The following is a 19113-nucleotide window of genomic DNA, read 5'->3' as shown; positions in this document are numbered from 1 at the left end:
CTGCTAAACCAAAATAACAATAATAACCAAAAATATTACGTTTGTGACGTAACAAAGCGCCTACAGAGTATTTGTGGAGTGAACTTTTCAAAAGTCATCTATGATGTACAGCAACATTCTTTAGAAACTTGTCACAAAAACAACCATTTCAAATGACTTTCTGAATCCCTCGCGATCGACTTGAAATCAGTCCGAGATCGACCAGTCGACCGCGCTCGGCAGGTTGGGCACCCCTGAACTATAGGGTAGTTTATTTGGTTACGTGTGAAATAATAGACACAAATCAGCAAATTTTTTTAAAAAACTGTGTTATGTCACGCCGTAAAAACAATACAGGATGTCAAAAACGTAGAATGCATAATTGTTTTGAAAAACACGGTGGTTTGCATTTTGGTGAATATATTATTGCAATGTTCAAATCAAAGTCTAAGCTTTTCCTACTCCTCTCCGTTTCCCATTTTGTCATGCTATTTCGCTTTTTGACGGCTTAAAAAAACACATCGTAGCTTTCAGCTGGGTAAATCTGTATATCAGCAGGCACATTTACATGTTGTGTCACAATAAACTTAGCACGGTGACGACCGAAACGTCAGAGGAAACCACATGATAAATTATGGGCACAAGGAAGTCGAAAACATGTTTATCAGTCTTTTGTCGGGGAGGGTGATTGGACAGCGAAACCACATAAAGTCGGATCGTTGGAATTGGGTTGTTTACAATCAGGAAACCTTTGCGACAGATAAAGTTCCTTTCTTATTATTTCCGCTCGTTTGTCAAACTTTTTAATGTCATGACATATTCGAATTCCAAAAGCATCTTACTTATTGAGCTTAATGGCCAGTTCTGGCAACAAATGCAAGCACATTTACGCGATTTTACTGCGTGGTGAACACAATTCACGACAAAGTCGCGACACTTGTTGTTTACTTAACGATTACTTCCATTGCAAAGAATTATGTCTAATTCCAGAAAATTGGGACCAAATACGTTTTCCCACAAAATTGGAATCAAACCAAAGGAAGTTATTTACCAGATCAAATGGGCAATACTAGTACGAAGTCAGTAGTACGTTTCTATTTTGAGGCAATTTTTGTACAAGAATCGTTCTTTACGCAAGTTTGGCTGGAGATTTTGATAGAGGTTTGCCAAAGGGAATGCAAATTCTTTGCAAGTAATCGTGCTGTGGGAAATAACATATACACGTTCCAAGTTTTTGCCGTTCCGCAATCCGCGTGTTTATTATTGTTTCTGGCGCTTCGTGGGAACAATTGCTTTGTGGAAAAAAACTTGTATACCGGATATGTCAATTCCAACTTTGGTGACCAGTTTATTTTACACGAAGGAAAAAAAGTATGATTTTTTGCCAAGGCTCGAAAACACATGGAAATTAACTATTCGATGCATAAAATTAAATTTTTGGCACCAAACAACGATATGTTTTTGAATAAAAGTACGGCGACTTACGGCGTTTCGGAGTTAATATGAATTACGTCATAAAAACGGAGCAAAAGTATTTCTCAGTTCTTACGATAACATATGTAATATGAGATTTAAAACTGGTGTACATACACGATTTATAACAAAGGTTTTTTTGAAAGAGTCTAGATCAGTGGTTCTTAACCTTTTTTCCTTGCTGCACCCCTTTCAAATCACCAACCAATTTTCGCACGCCCCTCGCTTTTTGTATTTATATAGAACAGACCTATAGGTGGTTATAACCAACTGTTACATCGCCATTGTACATGTTATTATGTTTTCTGTGTTTCCCGCCAGTAGCCTTGATTTCTGTGTATGACCAAAGAACCAGAGGTGTACACTGTACACGAACCGGAGTGTCCGGAGCCGGAGTTTGCTAAAATTTGCCGGAGTCTATCCGGAGCCGGAGTTTACGTTATTTCAGATCAACCGGAGCAGGAGTCGGAGCCGGATTCTATTTTACTTTCATTAACGTCTTGGTGATTTTTTGATGTTTTTATTTGCCCTCATAGGATATATGTATTTGACCTTTAACCTTGCTATCGCATTGCAAATAGTCCAAATACATTGCCTTATGTTTTCACACAATTGTTTTGACAGGACTACAGTTTGGAGTGTCAGTGTACAGTGCAGCATCACAGTTTAGAGTGAGCAACCATGAATATTGATGTGAAAAATTAACAGAATTAATGAGCAAAAATAAAATGGTGGATAAACAGAACGATGGTCCACAAAGTGAAGTTTGGATGAATTTTTCACTGTTGTTAAATATTGAAAGCAATGCTTATGGAGTGCATCAAGTAAATAGTATTAAATAGTGCTGGAAAAGATCTATGCAGTGAAAAATTAGTGCCTAAAGTAGTTATACATATATCTGTAAAACAATATTGTAAATGAAAATGCTACCCCAGTAAGTTTTTTCATTATCCTCCTTATGCATGTTTTTTCTTTCTTTCTATGAATGTCTTACAAAGCTGTGAATGTACTGTCCTGTCATTGCCACTGCCAATGTTTACTTACCATTTACACTGATATCAAATGAACCAGGATTTTTGTCAGGAATGTTTTATTTTTCACAATACTGGAGTGGTTTTTCTACTTTTAATTGCAAAACATTTTACAAAGAGTGTTGTTCCTGTTTTTTGTTCAGTCTTATTGGTATTAATAACTTAAAAGAAAAGAAAAAAGTTTTTTGTCATAACTGTTTTGTTTTGCTTGGATACTATCACAGTGATTTAACCTTCAATTACCTTTGCAACAAGTGTTATTCCTTCTTTCTGTTCAGTTTAAATGTTCATTTATTTGGTAATATTAACTTAAAAAGTAGGAACAGGAATTGTTTGTGACACCGGAGTATTATCAGGAGTCGGAGTCTGATTTTAGGCCTTTCATCAGGAGCAGGATTGGAGTCGGAGTTAATTTTTACGGAGTCGGATTGGAGTCGGAGTCTAAAAATTTTGACTCCGTACACCTCTGCAAAGAACTCTATAACAAGGAAGGCCGACTCATTGTTCTCGTCACGCATGAATGACACTTTATTAAATGCAGCACAGAGGTGGTGTTTAGGCTGAGAAACAGAAAATCTTATTGCTAAAGAGTGCATTTTACAAGTAAAATGGGGATCACGCACTGCGCAGTGCCAGGATGTAGTATGTCTGCAAGTTTTGCGAAGGCACAAGGTGTCAGATGCAAAACGATTTTTGGCTGATCTCGCAAAATGTGAAAAAGAACGCGAGCACAGAAAGAAACGTACCTGACTAATTTTCTGCTGGCGATGACTAAATTTCTAAGTGGTCTAGCAAGTAGCAACTATACCACTGGACAAACCTTCTGTTGCTCCCAACCCTAATTTGGCTGTAGCATAAGAATAATCATCTGCATGGGTTTATATTTTGTTAGTGCAATTTAAAGTAGTTTGCACTTTGCATGCATTTATAGCATAAATTAAACGAGAATGGCTCTTTCCTTCAGACAAGAGGATGTATTATGTCATGTGCATCATCTTATGCTGACCAAAATTGCTGTTTTTGGCTCTCTTCATATCAACTAAACTATTTTGTAATTTCAAAGTTGGTTGTGATAGTTATATCTTTATTTGCTTGTATGGCACAAATTGCCACTACACTCACTACACAATAAAAACAAAATAGTGAGATTTTCATGTGTTAAACCTTGCTCAACACAATGGATGTTCGGAAATTACAATTTAACATTATTAAATTAGGAATTAAAGCTCAAAAGTTTGATAAAGTAAAATACAGCAAATTCAATCAGGACAATGTGATGCTACCAATGCAGTACTTGTTTTAAATGGCCATTTTCGTTAGCACTACAATATGCATAGACACAAGGGAACTACTGATATTGCAAATAAACCATTCATTGCAGCCTGCATTGTGCTGCAGAATAACAAATAAAATAGCGGTAACCAGCGTTTGTAGAATGTCATTCACATTTTACACAATAGGCAGTTTTTTATCACTTGTAAAGTTATTCCTATTTGCACAAATAAAAGTAGGCCTTGCAACAGAAACATTAGGTTGAAAAGTGTTTGACATGCAAGGATATCTTTTTTGCAAAAGTTTGTTAACAAATTACTGTCGTGGAAAGTAGTATAGTAGCAGTTCTTGTTTAACCTTATTTGGCAACTCCAGTACTGGACTAATATTTACCACAAATAAGTACATAGAAATGTCTAGTCTAGGCAATTACTTCAAGGAGATGACATTAAATATATATGTTTGATTTCATACTTTTACACAAGACAACTTGGAGGCATTTTTTGGAAACTTGGTATGCTACTTTGTTAAAACTCTCTAAAAAAATTAACAGTGTTTACATTGGCATAATTGATACATAGTTAAAAATTACAGAGGCCGCTTGGGTGAAGTTTCACATGGAATACAACACAGACCCAACGTAAAATAATAAAACACATAAAGGGCAGAAACACAACATATGAAAAAAATACCTGGACTACAGCTTCTGAGGAGCCACTTGAAAAAAAGTCGATCATCAAAATAGTCTGGTTAAGTACAGCTATTTTTTTCTTTAGTTCACCTCTATAGCCATAGGCGTAGAGTTTTAAAAAATACCGGGGGTGCGCCGTTTGATCTTCCAAAAACGATGCCTATACCACGTACAGTATCTGTACCCGTATAAGACCAAATTACGGTCCACCTTTTACGTGCTTTAGCATGTAGTTTCTATCACATTAATTGGCAAATAGTCACTTGGCGCAATTTCTGTGGGTTCGATTGGTTTGCTCTGCGTCTAATAACGTCTGATGTAACAGTAGGACGATTTGCCGAATCAGCAATTTTAACAACGATTAAGTTTAAAGTAACGTGTTACGGCGGGGAATAAAAGTAAAGCAATTCACGTTTTAAATATAGGCGACTATGTATTGTTAACGCCTAAACTTAGGTCACCTTGGAACAAGTTGAGGCCGTTGCAGAGCTTTGCAAACGGACATTAAACTCGGCTTAGGAAACAATAAATTAACTATTTTTATATTTATTTTTATTGCAGAGAGTTATTGCGACAAATAATACTAAAACGTTAGTCTATAAGTCATGTTTATGTTGCATTAAAAAAGCTCATTTATTGCGAAACAATTACAATTGTTACGTTTCAACTGACGTCTGTTCGATCAATGGCGTGAATGCAAGCGCATTTGTTTAGCTGGAAACACGTTTTAATTAACCGACGTAACTTGAACAAAGATGCGATTTTGACGTTATACAAAGGTTAAGGCCGGGGGTGCGCGGCACCCCCGCACTCTACGCCAGTGTCTATAGCCCTTTCTTAAATTGTTTATTTGCTCCTGTGTACATTTTTTCAAACAACTTTTTGGCAAATGCATGCGACAACTCACAACATAAGATAACATTTTGCAGACATTTGAAGGATCTTCATCCGACATGTCAGAAATTTAAACATTAAAGTTTTCGAAGTAAATGTCATATTATCTCTTGACCAACATTATTGCAGTTAATACTGTTAACTTGCTGTTCGTAGTTTGCTTCAAAATCTTTAAATATATATGCTGCAAAGAGAATAAAAAGTCATCTGAAGGATATCTTAAAGAATCAAAAGCTTTTTCCATGTGGAAATGAATTACACATGCACTCAAGCGCTTCTGTCATCTCTGGAAACTTCACTGTTGTTTTTCTGATTAAATAGCCTCCAATATACTCTAAAGTGTCATTTTTAAATGCTTTTATTTGGCCATAAGAAGGTACTCTTGGCAGTTCTTTCTTAATGATAATATGTTGTAGTAGGGTCAACAAGCACTCTGCAGCCACTGGATTGAAAACATCGTCTAAAAAATACTTTTGTGCATCATTGCACAGCAACGGAAATTTTGCAACGATTTCCTCTCCCTTTTTATTCTTTGAAAACGTTTCCAACAAATCTATTGCAAGATTAGTTACACAGTGATTCAAACTTTAGGATAGGGCGTCCGCGATTGCAGTTAATTTTTCGTGGCGTCTGGTGGTAAACGAATGTGCCTCAAACTTACGACTTGTCGATTGTTCAGGCATGTCATCGTCCATATTTTCCAATAAAAGGTCTCCTTTGGCAAATTTAATTGATTATTTATAGTTTACAATGCCTGGTTTACAAGAGATTCAAACAAATCCTCTATTTTTAGCGAAGTTACTGTACAGTTTAATGTAAGCCCGGGAAGTTTAATAAAGTGTCATTCAAGCGTGACGACGCAAAACGTCATAAAAGAACAAACACTAGTTGACCTTCCTCTTTATAGGGTTCTTTGGTATGACGCAGGTTGTGCAACCTGATACATTGTCTGTCATGTCACACTATCGGTGATTGTGATGTCACAACTTTGGCATTGTTAATTGGTATCACGTCTTGTAAGTGAGGTCGCCTCGTGTCTATTAGTGACTGGAACTTACAGCGTCTGCATGCATTTTTTAACTGGTCAATTATGTTTGTTTTTTGTGTAACGAACAGGAAAATTATGCTGTTTAGAAACTGAATCGTCCAATGTGTGACTTGTATATTTAGTGATCGGTAAGCATATGTTTAAACCTTGTTGTTAACCTTTTGGATTTGAATTTATATGAAACCTGTATTCAGACGTGAATTCCGCCGTCGTCCAACCCCGTGTTATTCTGAACCGAACTGTGTTATTCCGGTAAGATTATCGTTGCTTAAGTTTGCCGTCCGTCACTAGTGTGATTAAGTGATGTTATTAGATGCTGTGTTTACAGACCTTCTACTGATCGCTTGCATTTAAACGACTCCAGTCCTTTAATAGTTTGGTAAGCGTAAAATGTCATTGAATTTCTCCTTCTGTTGCCTTGTCTTAATTTGAACATTTTTTGTAGAAACCGCCTTTTGACCCCTTGTACTCGCCTTGCTGTCGTACTCTCGAGCGCCATCTTTCGGCTATATTGTAGAATAAAAGAGTTCGTTATATAGCTGCTGGCGTCTTGGAGTTTGAGCGCAAGGAAAGGCGCGTTAAAGACAATTTTAGGAACATAAGCGATCGCCCCTGTTGTGCTGTCTGGAGGCGCATGGAGTCACGCCTTCCGATAATTAAAGACAGCGCAACACCAACCTTAATGATTCAGCATCCCCGCACCCCCTAGGAACAGTTCTCGCACCTCTTGGGGGTGCGTGCACCCCTGGTTAAGAACCCCTGGTCTAGATAATGACTAATTGGCTCTGCGTCCGATGTCCGCCTCATACATTTGGTCCGATCTCAAACCTTGTTTTTAGCTTTTTAAGCTAATACTAAATTACATTTACCATTAAAATAGTTCTTTTATTTATCTTCCTTGCAAGTGTACACCACACTAAATCAAAAATTTTAATTTAAACATTGGTAATGATTTTACGAATTCGGTCGTTGCAATTAAATAAAAGCAGACTTGCTGCAGAACGATACATACACCTTTGTATTTGGGTCAAATACGAAATTGAAAAGTGCACGAAGATATCGATAATGAGCGAAAGAGAAACACACGACAAACTAAATCGCGACTAAATCTATTTCTCGGGTCAACGTCGTTTCACACTCTTGTCACTCATTAATATATTCATGAACGAAAAGATAAGTTGAAAGAAGGTTTTGTGGCTCGTTTAAACCATGAGAACTTGACACAAGCACACATTTGACCACTCCGCTGCTAGTGGTCCCCAAGATGGCTTGTTTATTTCGTTTGTTTTTGCTGCTTCTGATTGTTTGTTTAATCTCATCAGCAGAATGTGGAAAAGGCGGAAAGACCGCCGCGAAAGTTGGATTGGTGGGGATCTCCCAAGTAAGTTGTAAACATATTATCAACCAACTTCAAGTTATTTCAGTCAACGATAATGACATGTTTTTATGGACAAAATTTATTTTTCAAAAGGCTTTTTTGTATTTGTTGATGAGTTTTAAAATGGTTGTAAATATTTTGCAATTTACGACGAATAGCTGCATTAAGCTGGTTAAGACAACGATTTATCTTTGGGTGGACAAGAAACTAAAATTCCAGCTCTGGCAAATTTTAGGTTGGTTCAAATAGTGGAGCACTTGGCCGTGATGCAGATTCGACAGCCAGTCATGCAATGCCGACGTCAAACTCGAGCAAGGCGAGTAACACTGTCATGGCAAAACTTAAATATGATCTTCTAATCAAACAAGGTATGTGCACCAGGACAACTTTTATATGAATCGATCGTGGTGATAATTTTTCTCACACTAAGGCCTGTGGTCCACAGACTAAATGCGGCCCATTGATAAGGCAGTGCGATTCGCGAGTTTTTTGTATTTCAAATAAATTTGGGCCCGCTTGACTGTTTTAATACAGTGTCAGCGAGCGATTCCGATTTTTTTTGTTTCGGAGCAGATCAATGCATTTATGTTTACCTGATAGCTGTTTACTAAATATAAGCGCCTGTGGTATGGAGTAAAGTCAATTATTGTTACATTAGGTCTTTTTATGTTAATCGATTCTGAACCATGGGTGATAATTAGGACAAATATTTTTTGACTTGTCAAAAAAACTCAAAATTTTTTCAAAATTTTTAGAATAGGTCAAAAATTGTCAAAATTGTTTACAAAGTCAAATTTTTTTACAAAGTTAAAATTGTTTACAAACTGCATTGTTGTGGTGTTGTAGAGGTTGCACTGCCAGCAAACTATTCGTTTTACACTTTGTAGCCTCCTTTATACTGTTGTAATTGGCCCATTGCCCCAATTATTGCGAATCATAAACCATCAAGTGAGTGAAACAATTAGGTTGATATGGCGTGATGCTCAACACACCCCAAAACGTGCAAAATTTTGGTAGGTCCCAAGTCATTTTACGGCAGCTGCAGGTTAGGTGCAGCTCTTGCTTCGGTTTTGCTTTAGATACTTCATGCATCTTTCGTTTATACAAATGTATTGAATAATTTTCGTTGTGTCTTAGCTGCAGTTTTTTGGCAGTGATTTTTAATCAGCTCATTCCCTTTTCAGAATAGGTTAGGTCTATGTTCAGATTTTTGCCCTTCTCTTAGACTTTTGCACATTCTTTCGCTCTAGTTAGATTAGCCTAGCCATATTTAAACTTTTTGAACGATAATGCGTAATTTAACTACTTGAATTCTTCATAGGTCAAAATTTTGTCAAAAAAAAGTTTTTTAAGGTCAAAATTTGTCAAAATTTTCAATTTGTAGGTCAAAATTTTTCGTTTTTTAGGTCAAATAATTGCCCTAGTGATAATGGTTGCACAACCCTGTTCAAACAAACGTACAAATTGTGTGGACCTTAAAAAACATCGTTAATAACTTAGTTGTGTCATCATTTCTTTGCATTTAAGGGTACGACAAAGCGGTCAGACCGGTTCTTAACTACACAGACCAGGTTCTTGTAGACATTGATTTCACTTACATGCAGGTGAGAAAGTTGCCATAATACGATCAGGTTCTGTTAAATTTAAGGAGCGCGAATAAAACGTTATATTGCTGACAATCGTATGAAACCTTTTCTAAATGTAAGAAATATGCTTCATTTGAAATTAACCTTAAAATTACTTTTTACAGCAAATGGGTTTAACTTTTAGAAGCTTGGTAGGTTATTGTATCTTACGCAAGTTTTTTTCTGTATGTAGACATTAAATTTGAATGAGAAAGACCAAACACTTAAAAGTCTGCTGAGGTATCGGGTGTTTTGGAAAGATCAATTTCTCACGTGGAACCCAGATGAATATGAAGGAGTCACTGATAGTAAGTAATAATAAAACATATAATAACACTACTTAATGCCCAAAAATTCATTGCAAATATTTTTTTTGCTTTTGTGCAATATTAAATTAAAAAGAGCTCCTAATGTTCCATCTTAAAAATATTCTAATGACACTTTTAACTTCAATGTGTGTCTTAAATTAAACTAAAAGCAAACTTTCAAAGAGGGATTTAATCAAATTATCGAACAAAAAATACAAATGATGCAATTTTTGGATTTTGGATTTTTTCTTACAGTCCGCCTTCCATCGAGTATATTGTGGGTTCCGGACATTGTTTTGTACGAAGAGATCGGTGTGGCAGATTACAACCCAAGGCTCCCCTATGCTGAAATTAAATATGATGGAACTGTGCGGTATTTGGAGCCGCGAAGCTTAGAAACCACCTGCAGCATCAACATTGCACACTTCCCATTTGATTTTCAGGTAGTAAAAGTTTACATTTATTTCTTTTTATTTCGTGGTTTCAAAAAACTTTTTAACAAAAAATACTCGTTTTGGGCAAGCATTCCTCCAAAACCGCGTTTAAATTTTTTGTTAGTGCTTAAACGGTTCGTTCTACCGTTACGAAAAAGTGGACAAGGTTTTAAAGAGTATGATTTGAAAATCATTAAACTAGATTAAAACTGATAATTTTGAAAAAAAAAATGTTTCCACCATTGTTTCATCAGAACTATTATTTACAAAATCATTTTTTGTGGTCTGTTGCTTTTTGTCGCATAACGATTAGTCTGTCATTTGCGGTCGTTTAGTTAGTGGCAAATAGCTTAGGACGCGTATATAAATATTTAATGGATGTTAAATTGACTGATCTTTACACGGTGTCGGGTTTTAAACATCTAAGGTGAAAATGGTTCAACTGACAAACGAAAACTTGTTAATTTTTAATAAGTGCGATAATCTTCCCACGAAAGATCTGCTTCCTTTTTTCCAAACCTTTCGATGGGCTTTAAACGGATACCTCTGTGTGTGTATTATATTCTGTATCTTTTTATCGATTTGAATTTGATCAAAAATGAGCAAGCAACAGTGCTATTAAACAATAAGATAAAATATGTGTTTTGGCGAAAGGGGTATGTATGAAACATCCAAAAGTTATGTATAAAAGCAAAATGAATATAGTTCTACAGATTTGTAAGTAACTTATATGTGGTAAGTACTTTACGCACATTTTCCACAACCAATGCTATTTACTAACTTACTAGTTCAAAGTTGTTTGGCAAAATGTTACTGATTAAGCCATGTATCTCTAGGTTTGCACTATGACCTTTCTGTCTTGGACTTTTGATACATCGCGCTTGGACATAAAATCGCGACGATCAGTCAAGGATTTACAAAAAGATATTCCGATATATTTTGTCAAAACGGGAGAGTGGGTCCTCGACGATATTAACATTACAAAACTTGTAAGTATTAAAAAAATGTTAAAGGTGCTGGTTTTTTATGATAATGCTCCAACGTTATACTCATATCAGACTTTGTTTGCTAAACACCGACAGGTGACGTAAAAAAACACTGTTACCTAATTTAACAGTGAGATGGTTATGTTTGTTTGTTTTTTATTATTAAAGCTTGCCCCAACCCAAATAGATTTTTCATTAGAATTTTAACAGAATCGTTTTTAAATGGATGCCTTTTAGCAAACTTGTCTAATATGTTAGGTGATTTTCCTGTGTTTATTTGGTTCGTTGTCAAACAACCTCATGATGCATCAACAGTTCCTTGGTTTTTAGTTTCCGAAAACACTTGTTCAGTAATTCACACGTTTTATATGTAAGGTTTAATTTAATTTTTTTTAAGTCAACTTCAAAATATTACACCCTTCGGTCATTGACATTCACGGGAGTTAATACTTCATAGGATGTAATATTTTACGTGTCTGCAGTCTCAGGATTACGCAGCAGTTTTAAAATCGAGTGAAGATTTGGGTGTTGAGGAATTCAAGAGCACACAATTTTTTTACATGGATCCGCAAAAAAGTGTTGCAGAAGTAGCCGACAACAGACTAACCAAGATGCATTGGTAAATATTACTTTTCGTCGAGGCATTGTAATTGAATATAGTTATATTAGAACTTTGCAAACCAACTTATGTGTGCAGAAACAGTAAGTTGGACTTGTCGTGATACAACTTGAGGTTAATTTAAGTTAACTTTTTAAAAATAAATACAAAATTACAAAAAGTTGAAACGCTTTTTCCCCACAGGTCGGAAGTTCAGTTTAAATTAATGTTCAGACGTAATTCGTCGCTTTACATGCAAGTAAGCTTTTGTAATGTTTGTTGAATGCGACATTTCAGTTAAACTACAAAAACTTTTGCAGAGTATGTTGTTTCCTGCCCTTCTTCTCACCACAATATCACTCCTCGGGTTTTACCTTCCTCCCGACAGCGGCGAAAGGATCGGTCTCCAAATTACAATCATGCTCACGTTTATGGTACAAACTACAAACGCAGAAAGTTAAAGCTAGTACATAAAATCGCCATACCGCTAGATAGCGTGCAGTGCAATATACGTTGGCTATTTACGACCTACGGGCAGGAACTTGGCCGAATGGCCTGGCATTTTTAATGATTTGAAGCAATAAGATTGTTTAAGGTTTTTCTCTGCAACATTGCACTTCTCCGCAGGTTTTCTTGCTTACGGTTGGTGATATGTTTCCTGCCTCTACTGGACCCTTTCTAGGAGTTTACTTTGTTCTCTGCATGGCATTACTTGGAATCAATATCGTAATGACTGTGGTTGTTCTACATCTCCACCACATGCCCTGCGCAGCCATCATACAAGGACCTGATGAGAACGTAAGGCAACATAGAGAACTATTGATTAAATACATTTACCTCTTTCAGTTTTACGAAAAAGCACCAGGTCACGTCGTTTAATAACAACCATTTTGGACTGGTGTTGTGCATTTTTTACCGTTAGATATATCTCTATAGAGCACTCAATTTCGACAAGTGCTGTTGCAACAACACGAGCATTTTTTAATGAACGTGTTGAATCCAGGGAGTCGAACCGCTTGTCATATGGGTTCAGGTTCGGTTCGGGTTCACTTGGTTTTGTTTTTAAAGGTTCGGGTTCGGTTCAGGTTTTTAAAAATGTGTATTTTCGGGTTCGGGTTTTGTTCCGGTTTGGACAATTATCCGGTCCGAACCGGTTTGCGGTTTTTAAACCGGTTCAAATTTTTATTTGTTTCAATTTAATCTACCGATCATCTACCTGGCCTTATAAAACTCCAGAAGAATTTTGATAGTGCACTGTTATTTTTGACACCCCCTATAAGTGTTATGTCGCGTGCGCTGTTTTGAAAAAACAAACACAAAATATGAAACAGACTGCATTTTTTTACTGGTTCAGTTCCGGTTCGGTTCCAACGCCAAACAAAATATGGGGTTCAACTCCGGTTCGGGTTTTTGGAAAATCGTAATTAGCGGTTCGGGTTCGGGTTCGGGTTCGGGTTCGGGTTCGGGTTCGGTTCGGGTTTAATGAAATAAACCGCTCAGATCGGTTCGAGGGTTTGGGTTCAGTTCCGGTTCGACTCCCTGGTCCAATACAACGTACGTTTAATTTTCGGCAGATGGAATATGGGGTCGACTTATCCCCTGTACCCTATTGGATCCGTTTTTTTCTCGTTTTGTCGGGAGTCAGCGAGGAATTGAAAAATTTTAAACTTAGTGAGGATGACATTAAAGGCAAAGAATGTTCCACACCAAAAAACACGGTAAATATCTCACAACAAGGTAAAAAATTATTGCATGTACACAAAGTTTCATTAAACGCCACACTCTGCAGTACGACTTGTGATGATGTGGAAAACCACTAAACTGAATTGTCACTGAGCGCAGTATTATATTTCTTACAAAATATTTTATACCTGACACATTACAGGGAATATTATCAGCTGCTGTTGTCCCAATATGGAACAAATGCAAAACAATATTCAGAACATCAAGTCTTAGTTCAATTCCGTCCAAGAGCGCCCGCGTGGACGTTGAAGTTGGTCATGACATTGCTGGCGGTGGACGCAAAAATGAGCCAGTAGCCGTTGTAAACTGTCATGGGGATTATTTGAGCATGGAACGCGAAAAATTACGACATAGAATTCAAAAACCAGCTGAAGAAGCGTTACCCTGTTCAACTGACGCAGATGAAAACGGAGGTATTTGCCAATATTTATCAACTATTTGATTGTCTTGTATAATTTTTAAGTATTCGCAATATTTTAGCCTTGCAATATCCCCCAACGTGCGTTTGCTGGTAATACCTAAACCAGTAGGCCTTGACCTTCACGGCAGCCCACCTATAGACGAGTCAAGTCAAATCTTTTTCGGATCGAAATTTATTACAATTTGTCTTTGTTAAACGGTTTGGAAAAACAGCGAAAAAACATGGGTCATCGAGTCAAAAGTCATGTTATTTGAATAATCCTAAAAGTGTGTGGCCTACCGAACCACTTTCATCAAACCATAAAATACTATAGGCTACGTTTGCAAAATGGTCAATTATTTCAAAAAATAAAGTGGAAAATCAGGAGGTGGGTCAAGAAGCAAAACAAGAAGGGCAACCCCATGTATTTAGCTTTCGTTTTACACCCACCTACCACCAAATTGTTTCATTGCTTTGTATATCTGTAACAGGCTTAAAGTTGCGATTATCAAACAAACCAGGTTTGCTAGCGAATTTAGGCAATATGACTTTAACTTAATTTGATCACTCTCTAAAACAGGAGTTCCTGTCAGTCCACAACTGAACCCGAAGCCGCAAACCGCTTGAAGCGGTTTAATTCATTAAAAATCTATGACATGCTTTTAGACTCTGAATCCATTTGACAAGCTGTTCGCAGTTAAACCTGGTTTCAATTATCTACATAAATGCTTTCATGCAGCCGTTATATTTGTTCACAAATTGTACAAGGTCGAAAGCTCAAAGCGCTTTGGCAGGCAAGGTATTGCAAGAATACAATTCAAAGCTAATATTTAAATCTCCCAAAATTGAATTAGGCTTTTGATGTTCGAAAACAATTCGAAATGTGTGTTGCTATTGTTTTCCCATCAATTCACAATTACAAATAAATACGAATAAACATCCACACAGACCAGTACCGGTGATTGCCGTGGCCTAATTGAATATATTGGCCGCATGTATTCGACCCCGTGTTTTTGAGTAACAGGGCGAACGGAATTGCGCAAGCCCGCTGAAAATGTATTCCCAGGACTTGCACGACTGGGCAACGCCCAATGGGCACCAAAGTCAGTGACAGTTTTATGTAGGCTTGGCTATATACCTGAATATAGAAAAAACAAGATTAAGCTAAGGGCGTAACTCCCTAACACAACGTTAACCCGCCTCTGGCTAGAATGGTCACCTTTGTGGCGCCAACATTGCTGGTTGCAAAACATTAACTTATTCCGCTACGTGGCAGTTAGAAAATGCACCGTCACTGCAAACGACCGCGCCCCCTTATCATGTGCTTGAGGCATTGTGGCAATTATTTATACACTCGTCGCTGGCACAAAACTGAACAAATAGTGCCAAAGTCCACGCCAATCATGCAAAACAAAACTGCAAATCGTGTGACAACCGCAAAACAGACAGAAGACTCCTCTTAAACGAGTTGAGAATTTAAACCCAAATCCTGCTGTTCTAGAAAATTTGCCGAATGATTTATTTATTTTTTCCAGAACAACACCATTGTCACACACCGTTGCTATCAAATAACAGTCACCTTCGAAACCAGGCGTACCTTTCCATCCAAAGTGACGTCACCACCTTGCGTAATGACGTCACAGCGGCGACAGATTACCTCAGGTTTCATAATGATGAGTTAAAAGACAGCAAGCGCTGTGATACTATGGAAGAAAAATGGAAAGAGGTTGCCAGGCGAATTGATGTCCTTTGCATGAAGCTTTACATATTTTTGCTGGTTGTGTTTCATGTTGCAATTCTTATTGCTATATTTGTTGACTTGTAAAAATGTGTGTGTCTGTATTAATCCAAAAAAAAATTGGCACAAAAACATTTATTACCTCAACTCAAACCTGCTGACATTTACAAGTAAACCTGCATAACAAAAAAACTGTTTATTTGAACATGGTTGGAACTTTTATTTTGACTACAGTTCAATTTCGTTTGGCACATAATTTTTGTTAGCAAATTACTTCACTAACACCTAAAAGTATTAGGAATGCATTACACAGAAACTAAACTTTTTAACATGCAAATAACAGATTAGGTTAGGCATCACTGTATAAAATGACACTGGTGATCACATAACAATATTAAAACAATGGTATATTACACAAATATTAGAAGCAGGAGTACAACTAAGTTTTAGCACCTGTGTAGTACATACCAACACAGTCAAATTTCCGGTACTGGTCAGCCTTGCCATAAATTGCTGCAGCTAAAAATAAGATATGAAAACACAAAGCAAAGGTAATAAACAAACATTTCACAACATCCATATAAGCGCAGTTAAATTCATGTACTGCAGTTCATTATAAATAGAAACAGTTGAGCAAAACAACAACAATAGAACTTATTCAAAATGCCTAGACCCCAAAAATCAGATGAAGTCCGTATGCCAATACCACACCAAGAATTGACATCCCTAAGATACTTTTTAGCCAACCAACAATTCCTGTAGATTTTTCACTTTTGTTGACAAGAAACTTAGACTGGGATAACTTAGATTCAGAGTATGGAGCATAGCGCACTTTCATCAAAGCTTCTGGTGTTCCATCATGCAAAACTGCTCGTTTGTGAGTGAATGCATCAAAACCGAATTTGCCATGATAATTTCCAATTCCACTGTTACCAACGCCACCAAATGGCAGTGACTCTAGTGTGTATTGCATAGTGACATCGTTTATGTTCACGCCACCACTAGTTGTGGAAAAGAGCAGTTTGTCAATGTTTTGCCTGTTGCTTGAAAATGCATACAAGGCAAGGGGTTTCTCAAGTTTGTTGATTGTTTCTATGGCTTCATCAATGTTTGCAACTGACATTATCAGCAAGATAGGACCAAACATTTCTTGTTGCATGTATGCTGAATTAAGGGTGACATCGGTGACAACAGTTGGGGAAATGTATTTATCTTTTTTGTCATACTTTCCACCATATACAATTTTACCATCATTTGTATCAAGAAGTTTTACTAATCTTGACATCTGCCTGTCATTAATAATTCGACCATAGTCAGGTGACTTTTGAGCATCAGGACCATAAAAATTATCAATGACTGCTTTAACCTCTTGGACAAATTCATCATGGATTTCAGCCTCACAAAGAATATAGTCAGGAGCAAGACAAATTTGGCCAGTATTGAGAAATTTGCCCCAACAAATTCTTCTTGCTGCTGTTTTGATGTCACAACTTTTATCAACAAAACAAGGATTTTTTCCACCAAGCTCAAGAACAACTGGTGTTAGATATTCTGCTGCACATTTCATTATAAGTCTGCCAATGGCTGTCCCCCCAGTAAAAAAGATGAAATCAAATCTGTTGTTTTCCACCAATTGTGCAGAGTGAACAGAATCAGTGACCACTACAGGGTAACACTCGTTGTCAATATATTTAGGAAGAAGATTTAACAGCAAATCAGCAACTTTTGCTGAACATTCACTTGGTTTTATAATGACACAATTACCAGCAGCAATAGCAGATATTACTGGAATAAGTAGGAGAGCAATGGGATAGTTCCAAGATGCTATCACCAAACAAACACCAAAAGGCTCTTTTCGAATGTAAACATTTGAAAATAAAGTAAGCAAAGCTTTTGGTTGGTGTTCATCCTTACACCATTCATCAATATTTTCAAGAGCATTAACAATTGCATTGTTGGTCATCACAATTTCAGCAAGAACTGTTTCCATTTTCGAACGACGCAAATCTTGCATAATTGCATCACAGAGGGCACTTTCATTTTCATTTAAAAACTTTGCCAATTGTCGAAGTTGATTTTTTCTAAAAGAGACAATTTTCGTTTTTCCAGTGGCAAAAGCCTTTCGAGCTTGAGCAATTTTTTCATAATCATCAGATTTCATTTTGGGAAATAACAGTGTCTTATAATATGTATATATCGTAGTTCAAAACTGTGGACTAAACTTGCTGCAACACAACTACACGAAATAGAATCAAGATCCACTGTCTAGGAACGTGACATGCCAAATCTGTAAATGATGACACTGCAAAATCTGAATCTGACGTCAAAAACGAATGCAAGCCAAAATGCCACAAGAGGCACCTGCCTTTGAAAATAAAATTTAAAAAAGGATGCAATTGTAATCGTAATATTATACATCTTTATTTTTTTAATGCCGTATATTAAAAATTTGTTATCTTATTTTCCACATAGTGAAGACCTTTGTAATCTATTTCGTTACGGTTCGTGATTTTGTTGCACTCATTTCAAGTTGCTAGACACACGCTAACACAGTGGTTCCCAAACTTTTTCCTTTTAAGGCGCATTTTAGAAAAAACAAAAATTATTTGGCGCACTTCGAACATTTGAGGTCACTAACTATGCTGACAAAGGCACTAACTATGAGGTCATAAAGCCGCTATACCGGTCACTCTCATAGTTGAATAGCCTAGTTGAACATCTCAGAGACGTGGAGCATGTTGGCCTAGTGGTCTAAGCACCTGGTACTACTACTCTACTTGACTGATTTTAATTTCAATATTTTTTGCGGCACACCTAATGACATGTCGCGGCACACAAGTGTGCCGCGGCGCATAGTTTGGGAACCACTGCGCTAACACATGGAAATAGTGCGCACTTGTTACTGCCGCTACTATTTTGCTTGTTGTAAATTGTCAAACTGCAACTTTACAATCTGCCCTGTATCTTATCAGTAGGGCAAGTTTTTGCAACTTTTTTTACAGCTTCCGGCAGCTTCCTAAATACTCAGATTTTATGTAGTATGATGTTATAAGCTGTTTGTAGGAATTTTATGTTGCAACTTTTATCAAGTATTGCGCAAAATGTAAAGGAGTGATTTAAAAAACATGCTATAAAACTATTTTTGGTATGGTTCTATTCTCTTTGATTTGCATAACAATGAGCTATATAGCTCTGTGATGTGATGGATTAGCTGCATCTCCATGTTATCTATGACGCAACAGTTGACTTGCAAGCTAGAAGTTCAACAATCCCAGCCAAGCATAAAGTTTTATATGAAAGTGCATTCGTTATTTTGCAAGTAAGAAGGGGCTACTCTAAAATACGCAATCTACGCAATCTACGCAATCTACGCAATCTACGCAATCTACGCAAACTATACGCAAACTATACGCAATCTACTAAAAAAATTTAACTAAGATGTTGACGGTTAGGGCTATTAGGGTCAGGGTGAGGGTTTGTGATACAAATAACTTTATAATTTAATTTCAGATGCC

The 19113-nt window shown here is 36.9% G+C and overlaps 2 protein-coding genes across 3 annotated transcripts; one reads left to right on the top strand and one right to left on the bottom strand.

Moving 5' to 3' along the window:
- Positions 1-1713: 1713 nt before the first annotated feature.
- LOC145227622 (neuronal acetylcholine receptor subunit alpha-9-like) lies at positions 1714-15781 on the top strand. 2 transcript variants are annotated; one of them, XM_080092503.1, is made up of 17 exons: positions 1714-1955; positions 2077-6516; positions 6583-6640; positions 6717-6767; positions 6834-7769; positions 8002-8134; positions 9294-9370; positions 9585-9699; positions 9955-10142; positions 10970-11122; positions 11602-11738; positions 11922-11976; positions 12038-12151; positions 12345-12515; positions 13292-13435; positions 13603-13873; positions 15396-15781. In XM_080092503.1, exons 5-17 carry the CDS (start codon positions 7653-7655, stop codon positions 15683-15685), a joined length of 1965 nt encoding a protein of 654 aa, XP_079948629.1. In that variant the 5' UTR covers positions 1714-1955; positions 2077-6516; positions 6583-6640; positions 6717-6767; positions 6834-7652; the 3' UTR covers positions 15686-15781. The 2 variants fall into 2 exon arrangements, with proteins under 2 accessions (XP_079948629.1, XP_079948623.1); XM_080092497.1 differs by having other exon boundaries at positions 1714-6516; positions 6702-6767.
- A 166-nt stretch (positions 15782-15947) lies between these two features.
- Positions 15948-17887, bottom strand: LOC145227636 (aldehyde dehydrogenase family 3 member B1-like). The gene has a single exon (XM_080092516.1). The coding sequence runs from the start codon at positions 17757-17759 to the stop codon at positions 16266-16268; it is 1494 nt and encodes a 497-aa protein (XP_079948642.1). The 5' UTR covers positions 17760-17887; the 3' UTR covers positions 15948-16265.
- Between the last annotated feature and the right edge of the window lie 1226 nt (positions 17888-19113).

This window comes from Phallusia mammillata, chromosome 1 (genome assembly GCF_965637545.1).
Source record: "Phallusia mammillata chromosome 1, kaPhaMamm4.hap1.1, whole genome shotgun sequence".
In the NCBI taxonomy this organism is placed as follows: domain Eukaryota; kingdom Metazoa; phylum Chordata; class Ascidiacea; order Phlebobranchia; family Ascidiidae; genus Phallusia; species Phallusia mammillata.
This window is presented reverse-complemented; position numbering and strand designations above follow the sequence as displayed.

Bases quoted from the DNA above. Each gene is read 5' to 3' on its own strand.
- LOC145227622 (XM_080092503.1), top strand. From the start codon at position 7,653: ATGGCTTGTTTATTTCGTTTGTTTTTGCTGCTTCTGATTGTTTGTTTA. The intron at 11,123-11,601 runs GTAAGTATTAAA...ACGTGTCTGCAG, and splicing joins ATATTAACATTACAAAACTT to TCTCAGGATTACGCAGCAGT. The intron at 12,516-13,291 runs GTAAGGCAACAT...AATTTTCGGCAG, and splicing joins TACAAGGACCTGATGAGAAC to ATGGAATATGGGGTCGACTT.
- LOC145227636 (XM_080092516.1), bottom strand. From the start codon at position 17,759: ATGAAATCTGATGATTATGAAAAAATTGCTCAAGCTCGAAAGGCTTTT.